At 39.6% G+C, this 20,819-nt stretch overlaps 1 protein-coding gene across 1 annotated transcript in view; it reads left to right on the top strand.

Annotated features, from left to right (window-relative positions):
* Positions 1–20,819, top strand: part of MORC4 (MORC family CW-type zinc finger 4) — an 844,810-nt gene that overhangs the window by 537,650 nt on the left and 286,341 nt on the right. The window contains exon 16 of the mRNA XM_078686304.1: positions 12,679–12,890. Within this exon, the coding sequence (XP_078542430.1) occupies positions 12,679–12,890 (212 nt within the window). The remainder of the gene's footprint in view (positions 1–12,678; positions 12,891–20,819) is intronic.

Raw genomic sequence — 20,819 nt, 5'->3', positions numbered from 1 at the left:
TTTTACTCACACAAAACCATTGAAATTCCATATATAGTTAGTTGCACTAACTATATATCGCGCACCCGCAATCCACTGCTGATCATGTCACATATTACATCATTCATGACATGGTCAGTGACATCACTGATGACATCACTGATGACATCTCAAATGACATCACTGATGACATCACTGATGACATCTCATTTGACATCATTCTTGTGCTAATACGATAAACCTCTTCAGACTCTAATATAACCTTAGATACACTCAGTGTAAACAGACACTCACACACTGCCACTCATCCATGGAGTTACTCACACACCCAGTCAGTCATGCAAAGAAACAATCTCACCTCCATTTCTTCAACTATACAGTTAAACACACCTTACTTATTGAAACATATACTAACACATATTTACTCTCTTATACAATCCCTGATACAAGTTCACAATGATCGATACAACCACTCACTCATTCAGTGGCTCTCATGCACAGTTATTTATATATGCCAACTCTCACATGTACTGTGTTTTACATATGTACTTACTATGACATGTAGCATTGAGATATCCATTCACTCATCAATACACTCATGCACACAGTCAACTGCCCATGTAGCTGTTTCCACATGCACTCTTGAACTCATACACCTAGTGAATAAACTGCTCACACATCTATGCATAGAGTCACACACCTTCCAGCCACCCCCACACAAACTCAATCTCCCATAGAAATACTTGGGCAACCAATTAATAACACATATAGCCTCTCGTATAGCTAATGATCAACACATGCAGCAGTTTACAGAACAACAGACATAATGATGCACAAATTAAGACAGTTTAGTCACTAACCCATGCATTCAGTGAGACACATTTAATCACTCACTCATACAGTCAGTCATGCACCTACTAAATCCTTCATCCAGACACTTATACATCCACTCAAGACATATTTTAACTTTACAGAAAAATACAGTCACTGCATGTTGTCATCAGTGATGTCATTTGAGATGTCATCAGTGATGTCATCAGTGATGTCACTGACCATGTCATGAATGATGTAATATGTGACATGATCAGCAGTGGATTGCGGGTGCGCGATATATAGTTAGTGCAACTAACTATATATGGAATTTCAATGGTTTTGTGTGAGTAAAATAAGGTTTTTTAAATGCTAATTCCTAACTATATATGGTGTATAACCTATGGTTTTTTCAGTGAATATATATATATATATATGAGTTGCATGGGTTCTTTTTGATCCTTATCAAACATTTTCCACATTGTTATATCAGATAGAAAATAAATATAGATTTTCTGTCCATGGTGTGTTTGCAGGCTGGACAAATATCTCCCAAGCCTATTAAATGCTATCATAACCTTTTGAAATGCTGTCTCAAGTGAATTCTCACAACTCAATTGTTCTCAACTTTAGCAAGATCGATATTCACAAGCTGGTGAATTATAAATGACTGCCCACATGAGCAACCCAGTTGACAAATTCAGCCCTAACGCCTGTTTTACAATTGCTTCGCCATGAACAGGTTCAGAAAACTCACCAGAGGTATAAAGGGCAGGTGCCATGGTATACATATGAGGAAAATGTGTGAAAGCTGCCCTAGAAAGAAAACGAAACGACTCACCAGACATTATATAAACATTATAGATGTATCCTCAGGGCAATAACAATGATTAGCATATAAAATGAATGCAAGGGCACTAAATCACATTTACCATTTGCCACAATAAGGCCAATATTTGCCCCAACAGAGACAAATTCCCACTATCTGCTTCAGGTCGCAGCTATACACTCTGAAGTAAACGTAGAATGCAGACAAAGAGCAGTAATAGTGTCAGCATTCTAAGCATTGTGATTTCATTAGACAATTTAAAGTTATAGTCTTCATTTCTGCATGTCCCACCCTCAAAAGTTGCAAATATTGATCGAATACAGACTTTGATTGGACAGGGGCAGGGGAGTTGTCGTCACCTCATGCTGACATATTAATTTTTTATTAGTCCTTCTTTTGTCTGGCAAACCCTTCCCCTTTAGCTCATTCACAAATGTTATTTTACTTGATTCCCATACATCTATTGTTGCAAATTAAATAACATTTTCTCAATACAGTTCCACAGTCAAGGGCTTCTTTCACATGACTCTCGTCCTTGAATCTTGGCAGGCTTTCAGCAATGCGGTCACCGGGTCACATTATGACTTCACTGCGCATGCGTAGCTTGATTCTCTTTCGCCACCATTTTACTTTCATTACGTGCAACAGTGGGCCCAAACATAAACTATTATTAAAGGAATCATAAACGGATGTTAATTTCTCAAAATGTAATTTTCACTGTTCACCACCCACTTCTATTATTTCCCATGTTATTATTATTTTCTGTAAGCAATAGCTCTCTTTTAAATTCGAACAAGCATATGCCGGGCATGCGGTGCCTCAAGACCTAAGGTTAGTAATTCTTGAGCATGCATGAGAGTTTTCCCTGTCAAACGGGTTAGTCATGTTACTAGCTACGTAATTCTGGTTCGCACATGTGCAAAATTGTGTACCCGTTTGAAACGGGTTTAGTCGCATTGCATTTTATTCCATGTTAGTGAAGTATGCGTAAAGCTTTTCTCCCCAAATGTCGGTGTTGCTTGTATATTAGTTTTGTTTTATCTACAATTTAAACGATTAGTGCTGTTAATGAGTTATTGCTCTGAGCACGTTTAGTTTTTCATGAATCCTTGCTCCAACAGGGGCACGAGAACAGAGGATTAAGAATTGGAGAGGAAAGGTAGAATGAAAGAAAAATTATTTCTGTTGAGAAGAAGGAGCAAATAGGGAAAGGAAAGAATCAATATAAGATTAAGAATGAAGAGTAAACTGAGAGAAATATCTGGTGAAATTAGGAGTAAAGAAAGAAGGGGTGAAAGGAGTAAGGAGTAGACTATAGGAGGGAACGGGGTGGAGTGACAAGGATGTGTTAGAAAGAGGGCAGGAGGTAGCAGAAAGAAGGGGAAAAGGCAAGGGAGAATTGTAGTAGAAAGTGTGCAATAAGAAGAGTAATTAGCAAGAGAGGACGTACAATAAAATGGAAAGGTAATATGAGAGGTTACAGAGGAAAGGAAAAGGAAGGATTTGACAAGGAAAGGGGTGGATCGAAAGATGGGTAAAGGAGACTGTGTGGGAGACAGCGAACAAAGGGATGTTGGGCAGAGAAAGATGACAGGGAGGAAACAGGATAAAAGTTGCAGGGGAGAGTTAGGGCAAGGAAGAAAAAGGTGAAGTGAAGGAGTAAGGGAACAGAAAGGCTGACAAATAGATGATTGATGGAAAGAGAGGGGGAAAGAAGAATACATTGAGAAAACAGATGTTACCAGGAAATGAGGAAGGAAGGCAGGAGAGGAATTAGAAGTGGAAAGTGGGTTCACAATTGAGGGAATTAAATGGAACAAGGGTGTCAGAAAACCCTAAACTTGCAGTCCAAATCTAACAAAAGGTATGAATGTTGCTGCGCGTCTGACTCCACAGCTAATCATATACTGGAGGAATATGTTGGTTAGCAGTAGACTCCGAGAATAGAAGAAGAATAAGATAAGAGAGAAAACAGAGACACTGGATATTGTCACCCAGCTGGGCACTAGCTTTTACTGGGGCATAGTGAATACATAAAGACAAGCAATCTTTAGTATTGTAGCAAGGCGTTACAGCATCTAATATTTTCTATTGCAGAGGCTGTACCTTCAGAATAGCTATATATTTCTGACTCATTTTCTGTATCTCCATGTTCTGTCTGAAGTATAACATTCCTGAAAACTGAAGAATAAATATTAACCATGAAGCTAAGGTAACTACCTTCTGTTTTGGGACAGTACACTAAATGTCAGAATTGTTAACAATGTTGGTCCCTTATATTAATTGGGTGAAAATATTCCCCAAGGGAAAAAAATCAAGTGCTTGAAATGGATGAGGATTCTTCCTATTCCTTACATGGAAGAACAAGATGAAAAAAGTCAATAAGAATGTATACTCCTTACTACAACTCTGAAATAATGATCTAACAATAGAGTTTGTCTCTGCAAATACAATCAGATTACCCAGAACACTTCTCTGTATTCAATTTCATCCTCTCCAAAATGTTCATAAACAACGTCCAAGGCTTTCCATGAACATTGACAGCATGGTCCAAGCTGCAGCAAGTGTATCACACATAACAAGGACATGCAGGTGCAATGAGGAACATATAGTTGATAACTGTACAATTACGTAATCATTTTCAAACCTCATGAGAGTTTTCTGGTGTCATGGGAAATGTAGTTTTATTCATTATACTCAGATAACTCACATAGTATACCTTTTGAACACATGATGCTTCCTTCCAAGTTTGGCAACATTCCTCGGCACTGCCTGCCTTTGCTTTGCCTCTAACTCCACTTACTTCTTGTCAGTTCTCAGTATTGCACTTGTGCACCTTCAAAGCAAGAAGAAGTGAGTGCAGGTCATAGATATTGAGAGTAATATATGAATATGGGGAGAAATGAAAGATGAGTAAATGGGGGGAAAGAAGAGGTCTAATTGCCTGTGGTGGTTTAGAGAAAGTATGAAAATCTTTAGGTCTCTTGATACTGAAGTCCCTCTGATGAACATGGACATCAGCCAAAGAAAAGTACTATACCAACACTATCAGTGAAGCCACCAGCAGAAACATAACTCAGGAAAATCAAGCACCACATCAACCCTCTGCTGGACTCACCAATTCCTCATGCCACAGAAAAGTGTAATATCATCAACCAGTGCCTACACTGAATAAATTCAGAAGATCCGACAATATATTGATGACACCAAGTCTGCTCAATTCTTAGACCCACCCCTTCCCATAGATTACTGCAATGGTCAGCCTTCAAACCCCTATCTGTCCCTCAATGTGCTGACTTACTCAACCCATTCAAAGCCACTTCTTATGAAGATGATGCCTTACTATCATCCTACATCAAAGCACCCTTTGGAGATGCTCTCTTACTGTTACTTACCATTGTCAATGCCTTCCACACTCAAGGCATTGTCCCAAAAGGCCTCCAAACAGTCTAGATCCATCCACTCCTAAAATACCTACACTATATCCTGATAACCTCGCTAACTTTACTACCTTATCAGTCACCTGCTATTCGTCAGCAAGATCACTGGAAAAGCAGACTATGTTAAACTCCAAGCTCCAAGACTGCATCGGTGCTAACTATCTCCTTTATGACTATCAGTATGGCTTCAGATCATGCTGCAGCATGGAAAATGCTACCTTACACATCATAGACAATGCCCTTTTGACTACAAATGAAGAGGGCCCCTGGGTTCTGATATTGGTCAGCCTCTCATGTGCTTCGACAGTCAACCATCCCATCCTCATGCATACCCTGCTTGTTTCCGGTCCAGGGAAGGCATGGCTTGGCAGTTCGAGCTGGACTGTTCCCATGAGGCACAGGGTCAGACTGATTTGCATATGGCCATGTCTGAACTGGGGTGGTAGAGTGGGCTAAAGAACGGTGATGGATTAAACCCAGATCTGTTGACTGGGTGTGAGTGTTTGATTGGTTCAGATGCTCCATCCATCACCACCCCCTTTTGTAACACTTTGTTTGCCATAAGTTGGCAGAGTATGCTCAGACGTGAGCCTCTTGCTCACTTTGCCACTGGATTCAAGCAAGCCTGGCTGAAGACGGCTGAAATGGCAGAAACCGGTCCTAGGAAGCTTGTTTGCGGTCCAGGGAAGGCATGGCTTGGCAGTTCGGGCTGGACTGTTCCCATGAGGCACAGGGTCAGACTGATTTGCATATGGCCATGTCTGAACTGGGGTGGCAGAGTGGGCTAAAGAATGGTGATGGATTAAACCCAGATCTGTTGACTGGGTGTGAGTGTTTGATTGGTTCAGATGCTCCGTCCATCACCACCCCCTTTTGTTCCACACTCAAGGCATTGTCCCAAAAAGCCTCCAAACAGTCTAGATCTATCCACTCCTAAAAAACCTACACTATACCCTGATAACCTCGCTTACTTTACTACCTTATCAGTCACTTGCTATTCATCAGCAAGATCACTGAAAAAGCAGTCTATGTTAAACTCCAAGCTCCAAGACTGCATCAGTGCTAACTATCTCCTGTATGACTATCAGTATGGCTTCAGATCATGCTGCAGCATGGAAAATGCTACCTTACACATCATAGACAATGCCCTTTTGACTACTAATGAAGAGGGCCCCTGTGTTCTGATATTGGTCAGCCTCTAATGAGCTTCGACAGTCAACCATCCCATTTTTACAAGAGAATTGAGAGGTGCACTCAGTGAAGTCAATGATACAAAGAGTTCATAGGTTTTGTTAGTCTTCTGTTCTTTCTTTAATGGGTTCTTTATTTTCTCTTTTTAAAATACACAGGCACAGCCAACGCGTTTCATTCCCTTTAGTGCCTTGGGAATTTCGTCAGGACATTGAAATGGATCATTCAAATCTGATGGTCCAAGATGTAGTCGCACCTTCAACGTTGATGCTGTGAAAGTATAGTCCGTAGGTTGACCCAGATATTCCTGGACAATATAGATGTAACGTTCCAGAAGTTGTTTTCTGATCGTAATTCCACAAATGGGCCACCACAGTACGTGGAGAGAAAAGCGAAAGTTTTTCTGGCCCCCCTTCGAGAGTCAGTGTAGCGAGGGGGACGGTGGCACGTGCTGGTTGTCGGGTAACATCCAAACCGGTAGCCAAAGTTGGAGGCTTCCAGGATTCCACGGGGAGGAGCAGGAGACCGCGGATACCCTATCACAGGTCCCGCATTTCAAGACCCACCTTTGGCTACCGGTTTGGATGTTACTCGACAACCAGCACGTGCCACCGTCCCCCTCGCTACACTGACTCTCGAAGGGGGGCCAGAACAGACTTTCGTTTTTCTCTCCACGTACTGTGGTGGCCCATTTGTGGAATTACGATCATAAAACAACTTCTGGAACGTTACATCTATATTGTCCAGGAATATCTGGGTCAACCTACGGACTATACTTTTACAGCATCAATCTTGAAGGTGCGACTACATCTTGGACCATCAGATTTGAATGATCCATTTCTATGCCCTGATGAAATTCCCAAGGCACTAAAGGGAATGAAACGCGTTGGCTGTGCCTTTGTATTTTAAAAAGAGAAAATAAAGAACCCATTAAAGAGAGAACAGAAGACTGACAAAACCTATGAACTCTGTGTATCATTGACTTCACTGAGTGCACCTCTCAATTCTCTTGTAAAACTAGTTTTGACGGACATCCTTGGCGGCGGATGGCGAGAGTGGTTGCACCATTAGAAATTTGGAAACAGAAGAAGTTGATGTGCTAAACCTTGGTCTGCTGCTGTGTGCTTTGGTTTTTAGTCAACCATCCCATCCTCATGCATACCCTGGAGTCTCACATATGATTCACCAATGTATCATTCCTTTGTTCTCCTCAGACCATTTCAACTTACACCAGTTTGAACACATGAACATGTTGAGGTCCCCAAAGAAACCTATCTCTGGAGGAGTTTTCCAGGGCTCCGTACTGCATCCAGTCATTTTCAACCTACACATGAAGCCGTTTGGTCTCTACTCACAGATAACAGTAGACAGCCAAAACAAAGGCAGGCTAGTGTCAGCCATTTCTTCCAGGAAGCAAGTTCAGAAGTGCTGCTCAAGTCCTTGTACTCTCACATCATGATGGTGACTAAGAAGTGTAAAAATTAAACAAAAAAATCAAGGCAACAGACCTTTTCCATCTTTGGACCGAGGACCTTGAACAACATTGCTGTATCCATCGGGAACACCCCAGGTTGCTGCAAAGCTGCTCCAATTTACGAAAGAGTTGAGAACCCACCTCTTTAAAGAGTCCTACATCACAATGCATTAACCACTTTCAGCCCAGCTCCTCTTTCTTCATTATGCTTGTCCTTGACTATATAGAGCAGTCCTCTGCCTTTGGCTATGTTCTTCTAGGGTGTTGTGTTGTGTGTATTTGGTGAGCGGGCTATTACCCTTAAGGTATCCTAGTGATGAGCAGGTGTAAAAGCCTTGCCTCAAAGTGGGGCACGGGGTTACTCAAAGAGCAAAGTCTTCAGTTGTTATACAATTCAAAAAAAGAGGAGGAGACTCTGATGTGTAGTGGGAGGTTGTTCCATGCTATTGGAATGGTGAATGGGGAGGCTCAAGCTCTGATTCTTTTTCTGTGTATGCGTGGTATGAGTATGAGTACGATTCTGGCTTTATGAAGGTGTCTGGTTGGTTGATGGAAGGAGCTACAACTGTTAAGATTGGTCAAGCCTAAGTTATGTAGTGCTCTGAATGCATTTATGAGCAGTTTCTCCTGAACGCATTTATCTATTGGGAGGCAGTGGAGCTCTCTGATTTGTGGTGTGAAGTAAGTCCTGAGTGGAGGTTGAGGATGAGCCTGGCTGTGTGTTCAGGATGGATTTTAGTCTTTTGGTAAGTAGCTTGGAAATTCTGGTGTAGAGGGATTTCCCTTAGTCCAGCCTGCGGGTGATGAGGGAGTGAGCGATATTTTTTCTGGTGTTGCTCAGGATCCATTTGAAGATATTTCTCAGCTTCCTCAGGGTGTGGAAGCCAGATGCTGTGTCAAGCTTGGCTTGTGAGGACATTTCCAGCATGTTGTTGTGGGTAGGTCTGAGGTTATCCGTCCAGCAATTGCAGTTTGAGGGTGAGGTCTTTTTCTGAACATAACTATTTCTGTCTTGCCAATGGCTGAGCTTGAGACACTTGGACTTCATCAAGGTGATTACCTCAGTTCTGCAGGAGGTGAACGTGTTCCTTGTGTTGGGGTTTTGTCTGACATGAACAGTATGAGTTGTGTGTCATCAGTGTATGCGAGGATGTTGATAGCATGGATACAGATGACAATGGCTAGTTGAGTCATATATCTGTTGAACAGGGTATTGCTGACGGATGAACCTTGAGGCACTCTGCAGATGAGTTTCCAGACTTCTGAGGTGTATGGTGCTATGCTGCTATGCTGCTATGCTAACAGTTTGATTTCTTTCCATTAGAAATTAGTAGATCCAGTACAATATGCAGGAATATGCCCCTATATGGCAGCTGAGGTAAATAGAAATGCTTTTAAATGTATGTCATGTGTGTGCTTGAAGGTGAGAGTGTGTTTATGTGTGAGAGGGTGTATATGTGTGAATTTGTGTGTATGTGTGTAAGTATGTGTGTGTGAGTGAAAGTGGAGATCAAAAGGCATGTGATGTTACTTCTGCTACCTCTGGCATTTCGGTGAACTGACAGGCAGGTGTTGCCTGTTGCCTTCTGTGTGCTGGCTAAGGTAGATTGTGAGCATTATTTTATGAACAGTTTAATGAGAAGTTTCATCGCATTCATGTAATACCCATCTCTCCAGGGGAAATGGAGGCAGTGAGATAGAGACGTTCACCAGCTCACACAATCTGTTACCATAGCCAAAATCTGGCTTTCCGACGCTGAGGTTTTGGACAGAAAGACAGCTGTGTAAAATAACTGTGCAATGCTCACTGGCAAAGGATCTGAAAATAAACCATTAACTGACTATGTGGTTCACTGACACATCGATGTCATAAACATCGATGTAAAAAATATTGATGAAAAAATATAGACAACAAAAATATGGACTCCTATAATTAAACAGGTAAGTACAAGAATATTGACTAAAAAATATAGATATATAGAATATCGACTTTTATATACATATGTATATACAAATAAAATACATTTAATATACATTTTAATAAAATATAACAAGTACACTTAACAAAAAAGATAAACACACAAACATAATTATTAACATATATATACATGTACTTAAAACAATTATTAAACTATTATTTTTATTTATGTTAAACGTTTAAAATCATATAAAAAACTAAAATATGTATCAATGATTTAAAATCTAAAAAAATAATTCTATAATAAATCAAAGCATGAATCTATTAAAAAAGATTGAAATTTAAATTTCACAAAACAGTCAGTGCAACATTAGGGAAAGTGTCGGATAGGGGAGGGGTAAAAATAACTATTCCCACTCCAGTGAGTGCAACAGTAGGGTAAGTGTTGGATAGCAGAGTAATTATATTTACTATTCCAACTCCAGTGAGTGCAACAATAGGGTAACAATAGGGCAATTGTTGGATGGCGGAGGGGCACCATTTACTATTCCCACTCCAAAGAGTGCAACAGTAGGTAAAGTGTTGAATAGCGGTGGTGTAAAAATGACTATTCCCACTCCACTGAGTACAACAGTAGGATAAGTGTTGGATAACGAAGAGGTAAAATTTACTATTCCCACTCCAGTGAGTACAACAGTAGGGAAAGTGTTGGATAGCGGAGGGGTAAAAATTACTATTCCCACTCCAGTCAGTGCAACAGTAGGGAAAGTGTTGGATAGTGGAGTAGTGAAATTTACTATTCCCACTCCAGTGAGTGAAACAGTAGGGAAAGTGTTGGATAGCAGAGGGGTAAAAATTACTGTTCCCACTCCAGTGGGTGCAACAGTAGGGAAGTGTTGGATAACGGAGTAGTGAAAATTACTATTCCCACTCCAGTGAGGGCAACAGTAGGAAAGTGTTGGATAGAGGAGAGGCAAAAATTACTATTCACATTCCAACAGTACATATATATATATTTAAATAAAAAATTAGGAATCAAATATATTAAATATATAAAAAGAAAACATATTATAATATGAATTACATATAACAAATACCTACAAATATGATATAAAATGAGATAATAAATATTTTTTTAAATAATTCTTTTGAAGTAGAAAATATTTACAAACCCACACACTAATTAAGACATACATGTATTTATTTGATTTCCTACCCTATAACACCTCACCAATAACAAAACACTTCAATGTTTTAAAATACATTTACTTTCATAAATAACATAATTAATAATCAATTAAAAATATTATTTATACAATAACTAATCAACATTAATTAACTACACATATTGTAACACTATATTGTCCACAACACACACTTAAATTAAACTATAAAATAATAAAACACAATAAAAACGTATTTTTAAATGAAAAACTATTACTTTAAACAGATAATTATAAAGTAACTAACATGTATTTAATACTCACCATTTACCCCTTTAAAAGTAAAAACAACACACCAAAAAATAAACAAAAACCCAAATTAAAATAATTAACAACTAGAAATTAATTAATTAAACATAAATTAATTTCCACCCTTTACACTTATAAACATCACGACACACACCTAAACTTAATTAGACATATGCCATAATAAATGTTTAATTAATTTAATTAATATCAAATAACAAATTATTATTAATATAAAAGAAATAAATTACTTAACACCCTTTACCCCTATTAACCTCAAAACACACACCTAAAATTAATTACACAATTACCATAATTAATTACCAATTAATTAATTATAATTAACAAACTAATAATTCATCAATTACAAATAAATTACTTCCCACTCTTTACATCTATAAATGCCAAAATATACACCTACAAATAATTACACAATTACCATATTTTTTGCCCAATTAAATAATAATTATTAATTAACAACCAAGTATTAATTAACTAATAATAAATTACTTTACACATTTAACACTATAACATCTTAATTAAACAAATATTAATAATTAAAAAAGAATCAATTACTTCCCACCTTATTCCCCTATAAACACACAACCCGGTAAGGAACTAAAAACGCAAAATGAACATTAAAAAAATTGAATAACTACTAAATATGTAACACATATATTAAAAATACAAACAATTCTTCTGTAAAAAAATACATCACGTACATTTAAAATATATACTAAAATACATAACATTAATTAAAAATCGATATTTTTAACAACTATATTTTTGCAAATGCTATTAACCCGTTGGCTGCAGCCGTCGGCCATTGGCCGACGGCAGCACTACCTCGCTTGTGCTGCCGTCGGCCAATGGCTGACGCGACCGCGCCCACTTTTTAAAAATGGCCGCACTGCCGCAAAAAAGTGGAAGCAGCCAACGGGTTAAACACTTCGATATTTTTAAAATCGATTTTATTTACCTTAAGCTGATATTCTTGACCACGATATTCCTGCTGTCGATATTTCTGAACCATACTATTTCTGACTTGCTATTTGTGCAACTCGATATTTTAAACTCGATATTCTGTCTGCACACCAACTATGTAAGTGAGAAGAGGGGGGGAGTTGACTGGGTTTACAGCAGAACTTTCCTAGCTATTTCTCACTTGAGCACATAAAATGAAGTTAAAAATAAAACTCATTTAAAGCCATCACTGTTGATGTTTAGTACGGGTGCAACGCATAGCTATCATTTTCAGTGCTGGTGAGAAGTTCACAACTAGTTTATCACAAGTGCAATTTACCTATATGACGCACCTTGACTTCGATGGTAGGCCTCGCTACAGAAACTGTCAACAGCTCCTTTAACTGCACGGGTGATTGAATAATGCTGTGCCCCTGCTGAGCACAGGAGTCTGCTGTTTTGGGCTAATTCACAAAAGCCTGTAAGTGTGCATAAAAGTGTACTCATTTAGTAGCAGTTCCCATACTCTTAAATGCTTTTATGAAGTGACTGTGATATAATCAAAAAAGCCAGCTGCATTAGATCTTTGTTCTTTTCTACCATAGGACTCGTCCAGCATGGTAACTGCTTTCGAGAGCCTGAGTAGTAAAGAATTACACAATGAGGCAGAGGATAAGAGTTGTGGGACTCCAGAAGAGACGCAATCTTCTCCAGAACATACTGATCCTGCTCCTTCTCCTTCTCCTCCCGTGGAAAATCCAGACACTCAGTTTCCAAAAAGTGGATCTGTCAAAGACAGCTCAACACAGACACCGAGGTCAGTAAATAAGTATATTAAAACTATTGTTATTTTATTTTGATTGCAGTCTTCAACCAACCTAGCATTTTGGTAAACAAAGATTATTGCAGGGTTCATTAAGCTGTATTTAAGGATCAATCCAAAGGTAAGACGACCAAATACTGCCACATTTGGATGGAGACTTTTTTTTTTTGGATACATCAATCAATTAATCATGGTTTATATAGCACAAGCTGCTGTCTTGGCACTGTCGTTCAGTTGATGAGCCATGTCTTAAGATCCTTCCAGAATTAGGTTAGCAACGGGGTTTGCCTGAGGTGGAAAGGCAGGGTGTTCCAGGTCTTGGCAGTGAGGTGGGAGAAGGATCTTCACCTGTTCCTCGTCTTGCGGAGCCGTGGGACGGTGGCCGGGGCCAGTTGGGTGGAACAAAGGAGTCTGGTAGGTACGTGGAATGAGAGGCGGTGGTTCAGATATGCTAGTCCTGCATCATGGAGGGATTGGTAGGTATGTGTGAGGAGCTTGAAAGTGACTCTTTCGTAGACTGGGAGCCAGTTGAGTTCTTGCAGGTGATAACGTGGAAATCTCAGGGTAATCTCTCTATGGAAATTTAGAACATGTGGCACGATTACCTTTAATTTCCATTACCCTTGTTTCCGCTCAAGGTGAAGGATCTTGGCCACCATATTTGGACCAACTGAGCTCCTTTATAAACATGGGCACATAACCAATTGCAAATAAACATTTTTGTCCATAATGAGAGTTGTGAGTTGTTTTAAAAGGTTCTATTTTCTAAATAATGTTTAAGATTCTCTTCATTCATTAGTTAAGTATCAATCCGGTTACAGAATTGGTCATAGAAAAATGAAGTTAGTGCAGAGCATATTATACATTACATACAGCGCGCTCCGTAAAGGAAATAATCCCTATTCTAAGAAAATGAGGCACAAATGATGTCAGTCAGAACTCATGAAGAGTTAAAAAATAAAGAAAGAGTGAGATTAGCATGAAGCTAAATCAATAATTAATAATTCAGAATCTCCCATAAAGAGAAGCAAAGCATAGAGCAAGTAAGCCTTGGCAAAGCCAGTTAGTCAAAGCATAAAGCTTAGGGATTTTAATAAAAGTCAGAATGGGACAAAATCTGCATTTAATCTGCATTAGTCTGCCTCTGTTCTGCTCTTCATCAGAGTCTGCCCTCTCCTTCCCTGCATCTGCAAATCACATCTGCTCTGCTCCCTTCAGGTCTGCATCGGAGTCTGAAAATCCTCTGCAGCCGCCTGTCTCTAAATCTGTCTGCAAGGGTTCTGAAACTCCTAAACTAGAAACTCATGTATATAAAAAACAAATTTATAAAGCATGTGCGTGAGTTTCATTCTGCATAAAACTGTAATCTAGCATTCTCCATAAAGACACATCCACCCCCCGGCAGTCTGCATATGTCATCCATCAGACAGACAAGAAACCTTCCCACATCATATTTAGCATCTTATTTAATATAACTTTATCTCCTAACCCTCCTTTAAAGAACATTTTTATTACTAACTAAATACATAACATTAGGTGCAAAAGAACTTATGAATTAAGCAAGAAACTTTAAACATAACATGGTAATGCACTTTTAAAAATGTGTGTGCTTTCTATTCTTTATAAAGCATAGAATGAATTGAGGCTTTGTTTAAAATTTCCACCATCTTAATAGGTAAGGTTTCGAGGTTTTGTAAAGTTCTGTAGTTTCCTGATGAGTTACAGGGTGACAACTGCATAGATTGTGTTGCTGTAGTTGAGTCTGGTGCTGATGAGCAGATGGGAGAACTTCTTTCTGGATTCGGTGGGGATCCATTGGAAGGTCTTTCGAAGCAGGCAAAGCATATGAAAACATGATGAGGAGGCGGCATTGATCTGGTAGTTCATCGTGAGCGAGGAGTCCAGTATGATGCCCAGGTTTAGTGCATGGTCTGTGGGTGTGGGGGGTGTTCCTAGTGCAGCAAGCCACCAGGAGTCATACCAAGCTGAGGGGGTGGATCCCATGATGAGGACTTCAGTCTTGTCTGAGTTGAGTTTGAGGCAACTGTCTCTCATACAGGTGGCGACAACCTTCATCCTGTTGTGGAAGTTGTCTCTGGTGGCTGTGGGTTCATTAGTGAGGGAGAAGATCAGCTGGGTGTTGCCTGCATTGGAGACAATGTTGAGTCTGTGGTTCCTGATGATGGCTGTGAGAGGGGCCATGTAGACATTGAAGTGCGTGGGGCTCAGGGATGAGCCCTGGGGCACTCTGGAGCGGAACTTTGTGGGTTCTGAGAGGAAAGGTGGTAGTCTGACTCACTGCATTCGACCAGTCGCTGATGCCAGTGTCATGGAGTCATGTACTTAGGGTGCAGGGGGAGACGATGTTTGAAGGAGGCCAAGAGGTGCAGGAAGATGAGGGCTGCTGTTTTGCCCTTGTCAAGGAGGAAGCGGATGTTGTTGGTGGCTGCAAGGAGGGTGGGCTCACTTTTATTGTAATGTGGTTTAAAATTCCCATTCTCATAATTAAAAAAATTTAATGAATGGTTAATAATTCTCCTATTTTTGCTAAATCATTTCTGTCACACAAGGCCCTACAACTAATCAGATAACCTGGCCCTATTTGACAACACATGTAGCATAAGAAAGTCTTACCCTGTCACCTATCTTCTTCTAGAAATATTTCCCAAGGATAATCAGAACACATTCCACCAGCATACCTGTTCACTGGAAGGTAAGAGGGGTCCCCTGCTACTAGATAATTTGCCCAAGGCAGGGATAATATGGGTAAATTACAGAAAGGTCTAGGGCAGATATTAATAAAGAAAATTAGGTCAAAGGCACATACTGTGGCAAACAGAGAGACATGTAGATGCAAAAATAGAAAAATACTATTTATTATTATGAAAAAATATAAATATCCCTGTATCTATATTATATTTTTTCACAAAAATACAAACTCATTATATATAATTTCAAATGGGTGAAATGCAATTTATTCTTACTCATCAATCCTCATGCATTCATACATTTGCACATCTCTCATACTGACTGATAAAGATATCATCAATTATGATCATATATTATACAAAAGAATGCTTATTCTGATATTGCAATGACCTCTACCCAATTGTGGCCTAACAAATGTAAATATATTTCTACACGCATTTTGGCTGGTTGCCTTCTTCAGTAAGCCACGGAATGACAATTCAGTATAATATCTGTTGGTATGTCAGACTCTTAATCCTGATAATGGAGATATTTCTTTTTTGCGTTTTTTCCACTGAAACTGCAGGTGCCTCTGAATAACTCAACATTTTTGCGTATATTAATTAAAGCTTGTAAATTGATGCTTCCATTCATAAAGGGATTGTAAGAGCCTGATTCCAAAGTCGGTCAGATCCTAAACCGCCAACCGGATTCGGTTCGAAGCTTCATCCCGACTGATTATGATGCTTCAAACCGTGTTCAGAAAAACTCCCATTGACTTCAATGGTGGCCTCTGTTCCGACTGACAACACAGGCTCCTATGGTGAAAAGGAGTGTCTGTGGAAACCCTTGAACCCTGTTGTGGGCACCCCATGGTGCCTACCACACTGTGCATGATTTTACAAGGGGGACTCTTTGGTACCCCCCTCGGCCCCAAACCGGAGGCCTCAGGATGAAGGGGGTCTGCTAGGGGCCCCAACGTCAATTTCCTGTAGCCTTTTCATGTCAGACAGACCGAGTCAGAAAGGCTGTTGGAATCCTACATTGTAATCAGTCGGTCAGAAACTCAGTCTGTAGATCTGTACGAAGCAGCTCTGACTGACTTGGATTCTCCGAATGACATTCGGAACCAATTCAAAATGGCCAAACGGATCTCCTTCCAATCGCGAGCATCGTAATCCGTTGTTCAGAAACAATTCTGACTAACCGATTATGATGAGTTCCAACACGGTCTAGGGGAATCCAACTGTAGATTGGAGGCTTTCTGACTGACATCATAATCAGGCCCCAAGTATTATATAATAGGGGGGTGTCCAGGTTAGGCTTTGATAATCCCAAATGGTATCTGGTATGGAAGTACTCAAGAAGACCTAAAATCCAATCTTGTGCAGTCGGTTGCTCTCTGGCTCATGGCCTCCAATGATATGTGTCAGTACAAAGCCGCTGACAAAGAGATCCGACACTCGTATGGAGCACATACCTGCTGATATACGGGGACAACACTGTGTGGCGTGGAAGTCCATGAGTACTTCCATGTCACATACCCTTTGGGATTATCTAACCCTAACCTGGACATAGAAGTTTCTATTAAGTTAAGTGACTTTATTTAAAGTTGTATTTCTTCCATTCTGTGTTTGTTTCTTGATTTGACCTATGTTTGTGTAGTTCACAAGATATTGAGCTTTCCAATATTAAACATGCTAGATATAGCAAAACACTAATACTTCTCCAGCTTGCCCTGACAAAGACCATGCCTTGAGCCAACATAAATTGAAGGGATTTACCTTTTAAAGTATATGATGTATTGTGGAAGCAAGGAGAGGGTATTGTACTCTCTCACAAAAATGGGGAGGAGTGGCTGGAATCTTGTGATGTCTCAGGCATAAAGGGATTCTACATTCTCAAAAAAAGCACAATATATTTCACAATATAGTGCCTTCGTCCTCTGTAGTATGCTATTTTAATTACAACTGCATAGATTTTTTTAAAATAAACAATTAATAGGCATGACAATGATTCGTTAAAGTTTTACTGTATACCACCATAACATTAATTGTAATTAATGCATGATTGTCCATAGGGTTATTATTGTTTTTCACAGTCATTCTGGTGAAATGGCTCAAAGATGGCAAACACATTGCTGCTAATTATTTTTGTATTGCAAGCATTTGCCCTCCAAGGTTCGGTGGTGGAATGTTTTAATTTGTTTTCCTTTTCTATTTTTATTTCATTTTCCATGTGCTTGTGAACGTTTTTGTATCTGTTTTATTGCAGATGGGCAAGCACTAGTCAGGTGGTGGGTGAATGGATGCATGAGTACAAAGAAGAGTGTAATACAGTCAATTAATTACCTCCTTGTGAGTGCGGGGTTTAGTTAGGCCTCCTCTCATAGGATCTTAGTGCTGGAATACTCTGTAAAGAGTGATCTGTTTCTGCTCTGTACTAAAATGCTTGTAACTCTTGCACCTAGCCAAGGTGGTGAAAATACTGCTTCTAAATATAGTTGCCATGTTGGAATAGTAAAACAGTCAAGAACTTAAGACCATTCCATTCCAAGATGGCTATCCAGTGTAAAAATAGTGGGGCAGGATGCAGCCTAGTGCGGGTGAAATGAGTGGCATTTGTAAGCGGACTATATACTCCATGAATTTACATGAGTATTGGTTGTCCCCTGAAACTATTACATGCTCCACAATACAGAAACTGAAGACCATTTATTGGGAGATTGAGGAGGCCAAAATTTCAAAACGGGTTGGCTTGGGCCAAATGATGATTGTTTCATAGGATCCAAGCCGACCTCCTACTTTGAAAATTATATGAATGACATCTATACCTCATTCACAAAAGCTCTTTACATAAGATTTAGGTTAGGTATGCTAACTCTTGCTAACTTTACTTCTTTATGGAATGGTAACTAGGGAGGTAGAAAAGTATGTCCTGCTTGTAGAGGTGTTGAAGAAACCGATGGCCATATTATTAGAAGCAGAGTAGCCTTTGGACTTTGTGCTGTCTTTTAGGTGCAATCCAAGATAGGGTAGCAGTAAGATTATGTAGAGCAGACACATCACCAGTCATTGTCTTCTCCACTGCTGAATATTTGGAACCCATATGTCAATTCAACAAACAATTGGCTCTTTTACCTTTACTACAGCCGTTGCCAAGCCTTAATGTGAATTTCCGTTCTACTATAAACTATGTTTTTATTGAATTTAGAACTTGTGATTTTATCATTATAATACAGCTAGAGCACTTTATTTAGGTAGGTTGTTTTGGGAGACACTGTATGAAAAGTAACCTCAGCTGTATCCTTGTTTTTATGCTACCACATGGGCAAAAAAATATATAATCTACCTGGTAAATACAGTATGCAGATGCCTAGTAATGCCTTTTGTTTTTAAGGTTTACTGGCATTGGTTTGTATTTTTATAAAAATATATAATGTTACAGCATGATATGGAAATTCTGTACTATAGGCTGGAAGGACCATTATTAGGTTTTTGTATAGGGTCTGTACTTGAATACCTGTCTTCATGCCCCTAGTCCAATAGTGGTCACTTCTGAGAAACATGTATATGCATGGCATCTGTACAACTTTTAGATGACCTTGTAACTGATGTTTTGAATTTTTGCTAATTGTATTTCTTTTATGGCCATTGGCCAAAATAAAGAAATGAATAAAGAGCAGAAAATGAGATGTCTGGTAGAAGTCTCTGGGGAGATGCAATATCCTAATAAATATTATAATAGGGAGATATGAAAAGTAACCTATAAAAGAAAAGTGTCAAATTAATAGACTGGCCACCATCCCAGACACTAAAGTGAACTCTTTTTCTGACATATGTGCACATGTCATCAGGAAACTTGCTGTTAGTCACAGGGCAATAAAACTAATGGCAGAAAAAAGTAAGCCCATAATTCTTTGCAGTATGTTATCATAGGGAGAAGCAGAATGTCAATGACACTCAATGAGACAGTAGAGGGCTGATCCAAATACACTGTGAGTATCATTTGTATGTGGAGTTTATGTCTTTTTTGTTACAAGGGCCCAGCATGCAACTACAACATGCCAGACCCTCCTAAGAAGTCCAGCAGTGATCATCGTCTGCCACCACGGTTTATCAGGAGAGGTAACCAACACGTTGCTTACTACAGTAATATGAGAAATTCCATATACCAAAATGCCTGTCTACCAGCGTTGACACAGTGTGATATCAATCCACCCGGAAAGGCCTTTTGGGTTCAACATAATGTTATCAAGAGAAATAAGTCAGATCTACTGCCTTTGTTGTAATGTTTTTTTTAATAATCAAGTTAGACCTATGGCATGTGGCATACCTTTTCCTAATGAACCATTAGGCCTTAACCCTTTATTCTTGTCTCATCACCGCAACCAATTCTGGCCTACTGTATTGAGCATAAGTTTTCCTACAAAGAAACCATTATGTACACAGACATAACATGTAAAATATGTACAAAATTAGAATTGGTAAAATAATATGCAACCCTTCCTGAAAGGGCCTGGCAAGGATTTTCACAGTGCAAATATTCTACACTCATGGTTTAGTCAGGAGGGTATTCAACACCAGACTCCTTGCCTACCACAGTAATCTACGAGGATTTATGTAACATAGTAACTGTTTTAAGGTTTTACTGCTGTATAATAATAATCCACCAAAACATTATACAACCCCCTTAAAACTGCATTACAAGGATTGTCAGATGGCAGCTCCTCTACCAGATTTTGTCTTGTGGAGTAACTAACACCAACATCCTTACCTATTATGGTAATCTGTCAGATTCCATTTAACAAAATGTCTGTCTGTAGCCTTTACTTCAGTGTATTAACAATCCACTATTCAAGGCCTATCAGCTTTCACATTGACTTTCACTTAAAATAAGGGCCTGATTACGATGGTGGGTTCACTGCCATTGTAAGGCCATTTTCCGCCCGCCAGATCAGGATGGCGGGCGGTGTGCCTGGCGGGCGGAAAGCCCGTCCGCCACGGGTCCGACAGAGGCAATTGTTATGATTGCCTGTGGGATCCGCCCATATTCACAAAATGGTGGCAGAGCCTAGCAGGCACCGCCCAGATTAGGATGCTGCATTCTCACCAGCCTTTCCATGGCGATTCAACCACCATGGAAAGGCTGGTGGGAATGTGCTTTGGGGCCCGTTGTGGCTCCCCCCGTGCAGGGGCTGCTTGTTTGTGCACTTGGGGGGAGGCACCATTTCCC

The sequence above is a fragment of the Lissotriton helveticus genome, chromosome 4_1 (genome assembly GCF_964261635.1).
Source record: "Lissotriton helveticus chromosome 4_1, aLisHel1.1, whole genome shotgun sequence".
In the NCBI taxonomy this organism is placed as follows: domain Eukaryota; kingdom Metazoa; phylum Chordata; class Amphibia; order Caudata; family Salamandridae; genus Lissotriton; species Lissotriton helveticus.
The sequence above is the reverse complement of the archived record's forward strand: the minus strand, read 5'-3'. Positions and strand labels throughout refer to the sequence as shown.